This window comes from Agrilus planipennis, unplaced genomic scaffold (assembly GCF_000699045.2).
Source record: "Agrilus planipennis isolate EAB-ADULT unplaced genomic scaffold, Apla_2.0 scaffold28, whole genome shotgun sequence".
Taxonomy (NCBI): domain Eukaryota; kingdom Metazoa; phylum Arthropoda; class Insecta; order Coleoptera; family Buprestidae; genus Agrilus; species Agrilus planipennis.
Genome location: NW_020438897.1, coordinates 216,658 through 231,197, shown reverse-complemented (window position 1 = coordinate 231,197; position 14,540 = coordinate 216,658). Strand labels below are relative to the sequence as shown.

The 14,540-nt window shown below is 31.0% G+C and overlaps 1 protein-coding gene across 1 annotated transcript; it reads right to left on the bottom strand.

The window, feature by feature from the left end:
* Window positions 1–7,106: 7,106 nt before the first annotated feature.
* Window positions 7,107–14,355, bottom strand: LOC108744526 (exosome RNA helicase MTR4). The gene is made up of 12 exons (XM_018480342.2): window positions 14,138–14,355; window positions 13,943–14,029; window positions 13,641–13,883; window positions 13,385–13,559; window positions 13,018–13,332; window positions 12,716–12,962; window positions 12,335–12,454; window positions 10,400–10,647; window positions 8,306–8,547; window positions 7,874–8,110; window positions 7,648–7,810; window positions 7,107–7,561 (listed from the first exon to the last, which is right to left on the bottom strand). Exons 1-12 carry the CDS (start codon window positions 14,239–14,241, stop codon window positions 7,241–7,243), a joined length of 2,502 nt encoding a protein of 833 aa, XP_018335844.2. The 5' UTR covers window positions 14,242–14,355; the 3' UTR covers window positions 7,107–7,240.
* Between the last annotated feature and the right edge of the window lie 185 nt (window positions 14,356–14,540).

Genomic DNA, 14,540 nt, shown 5'->3' with positions numbered 1-14,540 from the left:
TCTCATCTTGTTAATTTTATATATATATGTATATGTAATGATTATTTGTCAATAATTTATCCTGGCATTTCAAATTTAACTATAGCTTACTACTTTGGTGAAATTTTGGGTAGAATTCGCCTGTATTTTTGTGTTTTGTTACTATTTCATGAATTCTTCTAAAAACTACAAAATTGTAAAATCGTTTCGGTTTTCGGAAAATTGACGAAGTTTATCTTCAAAATTTGTTTATTCTTTCAAAGTTTAAATTCATTACTAGACTAACAGATAGTATAGTTCTCTTTTTCTTTTGGGCTTGAACAAAGCGTTCAATCTGGTTTTTTATTTGTGATGTGACATGTTGTAATTGATTTTTAAGCACATCTTGCAAATGTTTCTAAGACATTTCAAAACTATCTTCATTTGTCAAATAATGTTAATGATGAGTACCTCTGCTTTTTGTCTACATTTTCGCCAAGGTTACTGAACTTAATTTTTTACCTTATCTTAAAGAATTTTAGCTAATGCTACACTTGATTAACATTTTTTAAATTAATTAATAATGATACTGTCTAAAATACGTTCCTAATAAAAGTGAAGCTTTACCTGTACAGGAGCCTTATTTTATTACATTAATTGCCTTAAAAAATCTTATATTACAGTATATCAGCATAATTTTCATCAGTCCGTAGCTATGTGTGTCAGTCCCTAGATGTCTAAATTTACAAAATCCTGAATTTCTCTTAAAATACTAAACAAAGCGACTGGTCTTTTTGAACATTAATTATTCTATCGATCAGTCATAAATCACACTAATTTAAAATTGCACGGTACGTAAAAAATAGTAAAGACTAATCACATCATAGAGTTGCCCTATTTTCATGGAAGCACCCATATGAATAAACTGGATCATAAAACTTTCAAATAAAACCTAAAGGAAAAGGGTACTTCATCAAATGTGATATTAAATCAGCGTTTGCATTTAAATAATTATGTTCATATATGAATGAAAATATACGAATTGGTATATTAGAATTAGGTAAAACTGCATACAAATAGTAGATATTTACACGAATTTAAAAAGATGTTGAACAATGATTGTGTTGTCCGTCTATTGTATACAGGCCAATATGTATTAAGGAGTTAATCCGTAAATAAATAAACAAATAAGTAAGTTTTTGCCTTGGGTTATATGAAGTTGAATGCTTCATGTTTTAAATTTAATGTTCTATAGGATTAAATTAATATTCAAGGCGATTAACACATGAGCCAGAATTTTTAAATGCCTTGGCCCATCCCGCACCTAGGTATTACCTATACCAGGGATGGCGAACCTTCACGTATCGACGAGCCATTTTTATAAAAAAAAAAGTTTAATCAGGTCATAGATGTGCCATCAAATAATTTTATCTGTGATTATTGGAAAAATAATAAAAATAAAACTTGAGTATTTCCGATAATTCTCTGAACTGAAAATTCTTTGATCAAAGAATTAATCACAGAAACATTAGTGACGTGCCAAAAATATTGTGTAGCGTGCCACTAATGGCACGCGTGCCATTGGTTCGCCATCCCTGNAAACATACGATATATATACGTTTCAAGCGAGTACCCACCGTACTACGAGAATATATACGTATGTACAGCAAGTACCCACTTAAAACAGACACCTTCATTATACCTGGACAAAGGACAAATGATTCAGCGAGACACTTCCGGTGAGTACCCTCCGTACTACAAAAAATACCACTAATGGCACGCGTGCCATTGGTTCGCCATCCCTGACCTATACTATCCAGCATAACCCTTTTTACCCTTTTATCGAAGATTGAACTAAATTAAAATCCTAAACTATGAACATTCTCTGATTTCCGCGGTAGGCAGTATAAAACTGTAATACTTACTGTATATTTTTTCACATTAAAATTTATAATTTCCTAATATTGTGTAATAGAATAAAATTGTAATGTTAAATACTACGAAATCGTTAAATGTAAAAGTTTTTGATAATTAACTTTTACTTTCATTATAATAAATAAGAAATACCTATACAAGGGAAAATTTTTAGATAAAAAATTCTAGTTAAAAATAACCGTTTTATGAAGTGCAGACCGCTTGGAGAGCTTTACCATAGTTATGCCTGTGTTTGTATATGGGGACATCATAAAATATAAAAATAAAAAATTGTGGGCGGATTGTAAACAAGCCCTTCATTTTCAACAGTTTTTCAGTCAAAACATAAAAGGTTTAGAATTTTGGATATCAAATTATGCAATGATGGTACACGTAACAACAAAATATTTCTTCTTCGTGTGCAACATCCCTGTAACGCAATATAAGATAAAAACAAAAAAGTGTTCGTAAATTCTGGACTTGTCAATAAACTGTTTTCGTTCCGCTTTTGGAAAGATTAAAAATATGTAAAAATGCAAGGAAGTTGGAATTAAAAATGTTAAAATTGTTAAATAACAAAAATTTCAAACATAATGAATTTCTGAATAAAGAGGAATCTAATTTTGTTGGTTGTATATAATTTTTTACATTTCAAGACTCTAATTTTGCCAATAAACCAACAATAGTTCAAGGGTGATCAGTATACAAGCAGTATAGAGCATTTATGGAAATTTACAACCTGCAAAACTGGATAAGAAACAAAAGAACGAAATTGACAATAGAGAAAAACGAACAAGAAAACGAAAGACGAAATCCATTAAAATATTGTACATAAAACGAGCTAACAAAGAAACAAAAGTAAAATTCAAAATTTCTACCCTTTCCCATGGCGTATCTAAGAATGCAAACGTGGTAAATATCTTTGAATATTCTTTAAAGGGAAGTTTTTGACCATTTACCACAAGTAATCCGTAAAATGGTAAAATTTTGATTTCCGGGCATGATACTCATAACTTGACAACATATAATATAGTGTAGTAGTGTTATTAACTGAAACACTTCACATTATTTTATACTATTATTGAAAAAAGTCGCGATCGACCCCGTCTTATTACACAACGCACACGTCGATCTAAACTAAACACGGCTTCGGAGATTTTAATCCGAAGATGAAACGATAGCAACTCATTCGTTCACGAACTTGATTATACAATGTCATCATAAGCCGAATAAAACCGAAAGAATAAATATATTGTAAAATTAATTGTTTTTACTTTTTTATTTATTAATTTGAGTACCAGTGGACTCATGCGTTCTGTTATAATCTTGGCCACCTCAGGACACAATTCCAACCCCAATAGGAAAAAAATCTCTGTGTTTATTTGAGTTTTGTTACTATTGATACACATGCATGATGCTTGCTAATTGGATTTGTTAGGTTTTAAAAACAATTCTGTAGATACTACACAGGGACTTATACATATTATCTCCTCACTTGAATTTTCTACTACTATTTTCAATCAAATCTCTTTATTCCAAGTAGGATTCTGCACAGTAATATTACTAGTCTTAACAATATGCGACGTTTTGGAATTATCTAATAACATACACGTTATACGAGGTTTTTGGAAATGTTTAAATAAATAAATGAACAATTCATTATCTACTTATATTCATTACATTAACCTTCCACGTTTAGGTATAAATTTTCTTGATCGATCAAGGCGAAAGATAACGCTCATTTCAACATATGCATGAATAAATAATGAAAAACGGATTGCTATTTTGGAATTTTAAAAATAATAACATTATCATCCATCCTAAAATTTCTAGATGCATATTTTAACGCGTTTTTCCAAAATCTTGATTGAATACAGATTAATATTAAAAATAGCAATGTACCCTCCTTATTTTCAATTATGCGTCTATTGGATGCTTCTGAAAATTGCTTTAAAAATTACTATATTTTATTATTTATCTATCAGACGTTTTAACTTAAATATATTATTCTCCATAGGCTTATTCAACTGAATATTCGATAATAAGATATTACTTAATGACAATTAACAATAAATTTAATTAATTGTACTCGTGTCGTTACATTTTTAAATGAACAGTTGTTGAAATAAAATTCCTGTATTTTCAATTTATTTATGTCCTAGCATTTATATCATATTTGTAGAGCATACTTATGAGTCAACACGCCAAGCAAAAAATCTCAGATAAGACAAGCATACCAGTATACGATGTAAACAAGTATAAAGCATTAAAAATTACATTCAAACAGAACCACAATTATTTTTATTCTTACTTTTCTGAAATCATTTTGATGAATATACTACGTATATAGTTGGAAATTGTACTTTTTTTTGTTGTATATTTATGAAAATAAACGTCCACATCTACAACAAAAAATATATAATATCATATACATTGTGTACGTTACACCCCATCAAAATATTAATTAAGGTTCAAATGGGAAGGCACATACTTCTAGTTTTAGGTTCAAAACTTCTACAGACTTAGTCCTCGTCCTCTTCAAATCAAAATTTTAAATAATATACAAGTACAACATCTTTTTACTTTACGTTAGGTTTCAATAGAAAAGGGAAAAGAAAATATGGCATTACAGATTTTGTCCCCGTCCTTAATCAAACAAAATATATAATAATATATTACAAAGTTCACAATGTATCGCCATCTGGTGGGTTTTTCGTGCCACTTTCACTCTCTGATTGTAATATATTATTTTCAAAAGGCAGAGTAGACAGCATTCTTTCAAAAAATCTACATTTTAACTCAAATTTTGTAGAGAGAGAACAAATATGTAGGTTGTAACAACATTTTTACAGTTTTAGGTACAATAGGGTAAGAAAACCCTTATCCAAAATATAACTTTATCCTCGTCCACTTTTGTAATATACATACCCTTAGGTTTAGGTTCAATATGAAGGGTAAGAAACCCCTTATAGAAAATATATATATATACATAGCTGTCCTCTCAACATTGGTACAATTTCCAAAATTATTACCCATATTACATTTGTACACAAGATGATTACTGTGAATTGTTGCTTATATAATAATACGCGAAAATTTTTAATTGAAATTACTTGAAAATTGCAAAGAACTTTCTACAGAAAAAGTATAGGTATAGTTATTCCTATGGGCCTATATTACCTAAAATATACCAAGGAATGTATAATACTAGTATTTATTCAATATACTGAGAACGTATAATGCAGCAACCACCAAGGCTTTCCCAGTGAGTACTCGTAGTACTACGTTCACTACATAGCGCAGTACATACAGCACCCACTAAAAACCACCTTTACTCTGCCGTGATGCAGTGTGAGACATATCCAGCGAGGACCCACCGTACTACATCTTATATACGTAATACATTGAGTACTACACTAGATAATGCACCACAGAATACAAATAGTTAACTTCGCACTTTACCAGAAACATACGATATATATACGTTTCAAGCGAGTACCCACCGTACTACGAGAATATATACGTATGTACAGCAAGTACCCACTTAAAACAGACACCTTCATTATACCTGGACAAAGGACAGATGATTCAGCGAGACACTTCCGGTGAGTACCCTCCGTACTACAAAAAATACCTCGCAGTACAGGTAGTATTCACTGAAAGACGCCGCGATTGTATTGTATTGTATTGAATATTGTAACATCGCATTATTAATTGTTTTTATTGTATTACATGCAATTAATACACTTAGCAAATTAAAATTAGGAAAATGATTCGAAGGCTTTTCCAGCGAGTACCTTCCGTACTACGAAGATACAAAAACACAGTACGAATAGTAGACGCTAAAAAGTGCCTTCAAGCCTCCCTGCGACATCCAACGCACTGACGATAACGCAATGCTTGCTGCATTGCTGACATAGCTTTATGGAATACAAAATAACCACAAAAGCTACGACAACAACGCAGCACGAATTACCATTTTATTACTCTTACTTGCTCCCACGACGAAGATCTACACCCATTGCGAATGTTCGATCTAGTCACAGCGGAAATCTGAGACTACAACCGAACACCCGTAAGGAATCGTAGACTGACTGATGGTGTACTAGTGATGATGTGATGTGACTGTTTCCTGCCGTTGTGAAGTAACTACTGGCTGTGATATGACCAAATCCACATCACACCAATAGTTCCTTTACAAAAAACAAGAAAACTTCTTAGATCCTGTAGTTTACCGTATCCCATCGCCCTGGTGATATATCCGCAGGAAATGTAACAATCACACGGCTAGATCACCAAAGACGACAGAAAACGATTCTTGTCGAATGAACGAATATAAATGAACAAATTGACAATATCATTGCGATGATATAATATCAACCGCGAGTTTTTCCCGTACTATGTCTGAAGTATCATAGACACGAAGAAAACTCACGACCAATATTACACATTTAATGCGAATGTACTTATTTGGGCTCAAAAGCCGCGAGTTCATTCCGTACTATGAATTAAAAGAACATAGAAACGGGGTGAACTAGCGCCACTTGGACCTTTATTTTTCACAACTTCACAATTAACTTTTGCGTAAATGTAGTACTAGAAGTAGAGCACTAGAAAACCAAATGATTACTGATCTAATCGACGGTTACGATGGGTTTTTATTCAAAATCTTGTACATGAAGCGAGGTGGGGTAAAACACCCTATTTGTCCAAGTAGCATTAGAGTGGGGAGGTCGACCGACCCCACACTATGAACGGACACATCAACTGTCGTCTACAGTAGCAAATATTGCAAAAATTTGTCTATTGGATGCTTCTGAAAATTGCTTTAAAAATTACTATATTTTATTATTTATCTATCAGACGTTTTAACTTAAATATATTATTCTCCATAGGCTTATTCAACTGAATATTCGATAATAAGATATTACTTAATGACAATTAACAATAAATTTAATTAATTGTACTCGTGTCGTTACATTTTTAAATGAACAGTTGTTGAAATAAAATTCCTGTATTTTCAATTTATTTATGTCCTAGCATTTATATCATATTTGTAGAGCATACTTATGAGTCAACACGCCAAGCAAAAAATCTCAGATAAGACAAGCATACCAGTATACGATGTAAACAAGTATAAAGCATTAAAAATTACATTCAAANCCAATTTTAAACTAGTTAATAATTTATACAATGATAATATTTACAGATTATTTTACATAATCATTTTCAATTGCAATACATCAGTAAATAAAAAATTTTCGTAGGTAGTAAAACAAAATTTGTAAATAGAAAAAGAAGAGAAACGGAGTTCTTTCCGTCCTACCAATTCTTGGAATAAAGTCTTTTCTGTGAAAGAATCGCAACATTATAGGTAAAGACTAGATGCGAAAATAATATCGCGTTTGATCAATTTAATTGCGGAAATAAATTTTTCTTCTAATGCTGAACTTCCTATTGTTTTCGACGCCTGAACCATTTCTCTTAATAACTCTTCAAGTCTTCGCATACATCTTATAATAGAACCTTCAAAAATATCAGTCATTTTACATAAAACGCTGAAAGAAGCTCCATTGCACCAAGCATATACTACATCCATTAAATAGGGCTTGAATTTTTCCACATATGATTCCTCATCTAAAGTAAGACGAGCTTCATTGCTAATTTTTGCTATTCTCCTTGCTAATTCCTAGGACAATAAAAAAATACGCACAACAGTTCATACAAAACCAGTTAATCAGGTGGATATAAAAAGTTAGAAAAACTTTCACTTACCTGCATTTGTCGAAGAGGTCCAGATAACTCTTCAGTTAATTTAGGGGCATCATTGCTTTTTTCATCGCAAACAAAACAACTCAAAAGAGCACAACACTGGCCAGACGTTAGTTGACCAAAAACACCATTAAAAATCATTTCAGTTAAAAGTAACTCGTCTGAGCTAAAAATTACCATTCATTTTTCCAAAAAACGTTTTTAACTTTACTATGTTTAATTAATTTACCTGCTTAATTCACAGGCAACCCTCCCTTTCAATTCAATTACGTCCGTATTGGTACAATAACCAAGTCGTCTCAGTACTCTTTTTCGACATTTTAGCTCATCCAGTTGTAAAACGGACTTGGCATCCATCAATTTTTGTCTAGCTACAGTAAGTTCTTCTTGTACAACAATTTTTTTTTCGTACTTGGGGTATTCAGTGGCAAGTAGAGGGTGTTTGTACATAGGATGATCGAACATCCTACAAAAAGCAATCAAACAACTAAATAACAATTGAATACAAATTATAAATACTTAGAAATAGACTGTAAAAATCTGATGTTTACAGCTCTATAAAATAATAAAATGTTTCGGAAGCAAAGATCATATAATTAGGTCACCCTCTGTTTCATATTATTATTTTATAATATAGATGATTTAAATGGCTTTTAGTTACTTTTTCTCAAGATTTTCAATTTTTTTAACGACATCCAAAAATTCAGATTCATCAATTTTCATATCGGTGATAGGATTTAGTAATGGTAAACCATCGGGAAACCGTTTTTTCACTTCTTTAACAGCTTTAAACATTCCCTTCCGGCTGTCTCTTGATCGTAAATCATTTGGGCAATACAGTCTAACTGATGATATGTGAGTTATTAAACTTGAACATACTGCAACAACCTCTACTTCACCGCTCTATAAAAAAATCAATACAGTTACTGAAAGTTACTGGTTTTAAGGGCCGACGTACATATATTTAATAACAAAAGTAAAAACAATAACGACTAAAACTAATAACGTGCAATGCCTAACAAAAAAAGGAGTAATACAGAATTTCATTCACATTATATTTTCAAAACATTATTATTCGAATTAATTCGACATTATCTTAAATTCGAAATTTTATGACTCAAAAAACAAAAAGTTTCTTGTGACCATTAGGGCCCTAAAGTACTAAAATTAGCGAGTAAATAAAATTCGTCAAACACAAATTAATTAATCTTCAATCATACATTTTTTTAACTTAAATTTAAAATTGTAATTTTAACTACTTAACAAATAAAAAGTTATCCTTAATTGCCCTTCAGATAACACATTTAAGTAACGGTATATCAACCTTCCTAAATATCTGAAAATTGTAATAGCAATTTTCAAAAACTTCCAAATAACAAATAATAAACAGGTCCATTTACCCATCATCTAAAATTTCTGAAAATACCTATTAGTCGAAAATGAAAATATTCCCTGCGGGTGTTCCGTACAATTACCTAAACCCTATTCTGGTATATACCTTATCAGAAACAAACATTACACTTGTTTGTCAGGTAATTTTAAATATAATAGTGTGTGTTTATTAAAATAAGTGTAATAATAACAAGTGTATTATACTTAGGAGTTCCAGAAGGGATTAATACATAATTTTACAGAATACTTTAATTCAAATATCTTTAAATATAATTGCACGAAAATAAAGTTTTAAATAGAACATATTTTTCTTTCTTAGAATTTACTTTTGATACAATTTATTTAACTTAAGGTTGTATACCTGTAATTCTTAGGAATGTATTTTAAACTAATCGTAATAAATATTTATTTTGATAAAATATTTAGGATGTTTTAAGAGTAGATTTCATTTGTTGCAGGATTGCGATTTTAATTGAGTGGTAAGTTTTTCATTTTATAAAACTTTTGCTACTTCAGAGGAAAAAAAGTGTGCCTTTGATATGAAAAACATTTAAACAATTAATTAGATTGTAAAATGTTAGATTTTTTACCATTAGTAAATTTTACTTTTAAATATTCAACTAAAATACACTAACCGTAAAAAGTAATACGCATATCGCATACAAATGTGCTTCTTTATTAAACACACCATCATAATAGATTATTTAATAGAGTCCAACTTTATTAGTTTTCAAATACATACTCAAAATATTGTATGTGTATATATATTGTTTATTTAATAACGCATCAATTTTCGCTCTTCATTGGTGAAAACAATTTAAAATTTTAATACATTTTAATTTTTTACATTTAACTGACTCCAGGTACTTCGCCTGCGTCCTTATATTTCAAAACACATCATCAGGTTGCTCGCACAAAAAACTTTAATAACTTCATATTGCATAGAGGTATCCTGATATTTTTTTTGAGATAAAGATCAAGCGTCTAATAAAACAAAAAAAAAAATAATAAAACCACCTATCATTTTATTTTTTGTTTTATATATTGACGTAACTCGCCTAAAAATACATCCTTTACAATTATTTTCTTCTATTTTTGCTTGAAATTTAGAAATGGTTAATCCTTTTATTATTTAATTTCTGTTACACAAAAGAAGCAAACTTGGAAAATGCCGTATTTGTATATTTAAATATTGCGATCAGAAATGAAAGATTCCATCCTACCCCTAATCGACTTTTATTACTCCTCACGAATCCCTATATAATTATAGGCAGTTCCAACAATTCAATGACAGAAGCAAACAACAGCAATAGTACACTTCATGGAATCGATCTGCCTGTCTTTCTATCTATTTCCTACTTACCTGGTCCTCAGAACATGGTTTAGGTATCAAATTGTCCGTATCGTCGCCGTCAGTGTCGCCTTTGCCTTCAGATATGACATGCAGCAACAGGTCAACTTGCAGCTTGGTAACCAACGTGTTTGTTTTGCCCTTTCGACCGGGGGGATTGTCGGTGATCTTTTTGAAGTTAACAATCACACCCCAGTCATATTCCGCGTCTTGAATTTTAATCTGAATAACAATAGAAAAAGGCCATAATGACTTTCTTACTAAGGGTAATTTTTCCAGGTAACGTAACAAATTGTTATTTAAAATGTTGAACATTTATTTACCTGACACCAAAAATAATAGGTATTTTGCTATATTTACACATCACATTTACACATCGTTTAATAGAAAAAAATCATTTTAAGTAAAAAAAATAATAAGCTATTTACCTTTTAAAATTATTACCTTTCTAGTTTTATACAAATATACCAAACTTAACAAAAAAAAACGGTATGCAAAAGAGATTATTTTAAAGTATTGATTAAGAAAATGATACGAAAAATACTTAAAAGTANTTAGTCATATAATTTAAACTAAAAATGTACCTTTTACGAAACTTTTCAAATGTGCAAATTCCAAAGCTCTCCAAACGTCTTCGTCCGAATGTTTATTAAATGGATCCAAATTCATTCTTAGGGAACCTGAGAAAAGCACTGCATCTTGAGGAATAATAGTTAATCGCGACCTTAGATCATGCAGGCCTAATTCAGCAATCCTTATACCATCAATGGTAATTTCTCCTTCTGCTGCTTCCACTATCCTAAAAGAACAAAAATATTTAATATGATGTTTCACAAATTAAAAAACCTTTCAGTTTCTCACCTAAATAAGGCCAACGTTAAACTGGATTTTCCAGCTCCTGTCCGTCCAACAATACCTACTTTTTCTCCACCTTTTACAGAAAATGTTATCCTTTTAAGAACCAATTCTAAACCAGGACGATAACGAAGAGAATAATTATTAAATGACACTGCACCCTGATCAGGCCAAGATTTGGGTGGCGTTTTGTTAGGTATTTCCCAAGGTGCTTCCTGAGGAGTTTCGCCATATTCTTTTATTCTTTCTACAGCCACAATGTTAGTTTCAACATCTGACGTCATACGGACGAGCCAATTCAATGTTTGAGTAATCTACAAATGTTTTACAACTTAAAATTTCTGAAGATGTGATGAAAATTAGGCTATTCTATTCTACCGAAGTAAATTATTTTATTAAAGTGTAATATCATCTCGAGACATATTAGAGATAGAAGCAGGAGTTAAGAGGAATAGAGGTAGACCTAGATTAGATTACTGTTTGTAAATAGTTAAGGATAGGGATAGTGGGATGTTCTAGTTTCCGGGAAATGCGAAAGTTAGGTCAGGATAGAAGAGAGTGGAGGTGCTTGTCCAATCAGTCTTAGGACTCACGACTTTAAGATCAATATCATATCAATAATATTTTTTTACCTGCAAGGCGTAACTGATCGATAAACCGACCAACCCAGCGTTTTGATTTCCTTGAACAGCGAATAAAGCAGCAAATAATATAATTAAGTTGCCCACCATTTCTAGTCTCACAGCTAACCATCGATTTGAAATAATACTGGGAAAATAACAAACTTGATTAAGATCAACTTTAGCTTCAGATTCCTTAATGAATCGTTCTTGTTCTCCATAGGCCCGTATACAAGGTATCCCTGCCACAGTTTCGCCAAAATGTGAGTATATTAGGCAATTTTAAAATAAACTTAATCAATATTACATGTTAAATGATTTAAGAGCAAAAATAATTCAAAAACAAATAATATTCAACAACTGACTTTTTGACTCTACACCAAATTGAATTATTAAAATTGCCACAAAACTTCTATCATGACAAAAAAAAATTATCGCCGTTTTACAAGGCTTTAAATCTTTCCTTATTATTAAATCTTACCTCTTCTTAATAATGGAAGTAGATTTTCCACTTGTGGAAGATGTCTGTCCTCATCATTTAAAACATCCATCGCATTTTGAAAAACTTCATCTACCAATTGCTTTTCAGCAGCTAATTCAAAAATTAATAATTACTTAAAACAAATGTTATTTGTTTCTAGTTTAATTTAGTTTAGGTTTATGTTTATTCTAATTAAATTTAAGTATTGTGTCACTTTTTAGTACAAGTATGTAAAGTACCTACAGCAATAACTATATATATTTTTAATGTCCAGTTTATTAAAATTTGTTGGACATTGTGTGCTTCTCTTTTTTTCTAGTGTAACTGATGTATTAGACAATTAAAAATAAAAATATTAAAAAAAATACTTACTGGTGTTAAAATCTAATTTAGTCATTTGCATAGCATATAATTCACAGTCTTTCTTGCTGAAACTAAAAACAATTACAGGGGCAAAGTTCCTTTCCATAATCATTTTCACAATTTTAAAAATATTAGTTTCTGAAGGATTTTTCCCAGCTACTCCTCCTCTGCGCCCTCTTTGATCACCCTTGGATGCATCACCAGCATTTTGTAGTACTGCCATTGCAGTATTAAAATTTTCATCTTTAAATGTCCCCTTAAAAATCCTTATTTAATACAAGCAACCCTTTTGTCGATTCAAATAATATTACATTTTCATCAACAACCATATGAATGCCTTGTCCTCCTGCAGGAAAAATGAAATGCTGTAAAGGTGTAGGCCTATAATCTGTATAAACAACATGGCAAGGCTGTTGATGAAGATGAGAAACCCATTCAGCAAACTGTCTCGCATTTGGAATTGTAGCAGAAAGAAATACAAAATGGACATTATGTGGCAACAGTATTAATGTTTCTTCCCAAACAACACCTCGTTCTTTATCTCTCATATAATGAATCTCATCAAATATTACCCAACCAACTTCTCTCATTATTTCTGAGCCTCTGTATAACATATTACGCAAAATCTAAAAAAGAAATTTTATCCACACATGTAAATAAACACAACTTTTTAGTCACCTCAGTAGTCATAATAAGACATGAAGCAGTTGGATTAATTGTAACATCACCTGTTACAAGCCCCACATCCTTAAATTCATCATAAAATTCTCTATACTTTTGATTTGATAAAGCCTTAATAGGAGTTGTATAAATAACTCTTTGTTTGTTTTTTAAAGATACTGCTACTGCATACCTGTTGATAATTTTGAACAATAATCAGAATACTGTTTACAATTCAATTATGTGTATTAAATTATAAATGGATATCACTTACTCTGCAACAACTGTTTTGCCTGCTGATGTATGAGCTGAGACCAGAACAGACTGATTATTATCAATGCATAATATTGACTCCTTTTGGAAAGGATCAAGTGCAAAAGGATAAATTTTTGCTGGTTCTGTACTCCGAGACTGTAATGGAACAAAGTTATAACCTGGAGGGCAGGCAACCTCATGCGTACATGATTCAGGAGATTCTATTTCGTGAACTACTATCCGATTTCTCAATTCTTCAAAACTAAAAGTATAATAAGGCATCATGAATGCAAAAATTTCTTAAAGATGCAATTTACTTACTTAATGTCATCAAAGTCAACATCAGTATCAATTTTAGTTCTCTTTTGAGACTGCTGAGAAGTGCCTTCAGACTCACGTTTAAGTTGACTACAAAAAATTACATTGAAAATTCCAAAAAATAATTAAAATTCCAACTTCTTCAAATGCTATTTATTAGAACGTGATTTTCTGAGGTTATAATGGGTAAATACTAACTTTCTAAGATCGTTTGTTTCATTTTTCAAATCTGCTGCTGTTTCTTTCTGGGCCTCTAATGATTCACTAAAGCAATCGAATAAATCATCAAAACTATCAGCCATTTTTTTTAATTTTTTTAAAATATCTACAATTTTTATAACTACAACAATTGTTTGTGAAAACGCGGTACTATTAGATAAAGCGGTTACAGACCAGCGCGGCAACTGTTTGCAAATGGAAGCTTCCGGTACTAAAAAAATTGCTCTTAGAAGAAACCGGCAATTTTAAATTTCAGTATATAAAAACAACTTCACCAAAACAATATTTAAAATCTTTGCCTTTCGGTTCCTTTAATAAAAATAGAAACAGTAAAATTATTTATCTGTCTAATTCAGAAGAACAAAGTTATAACCTGGAGGGC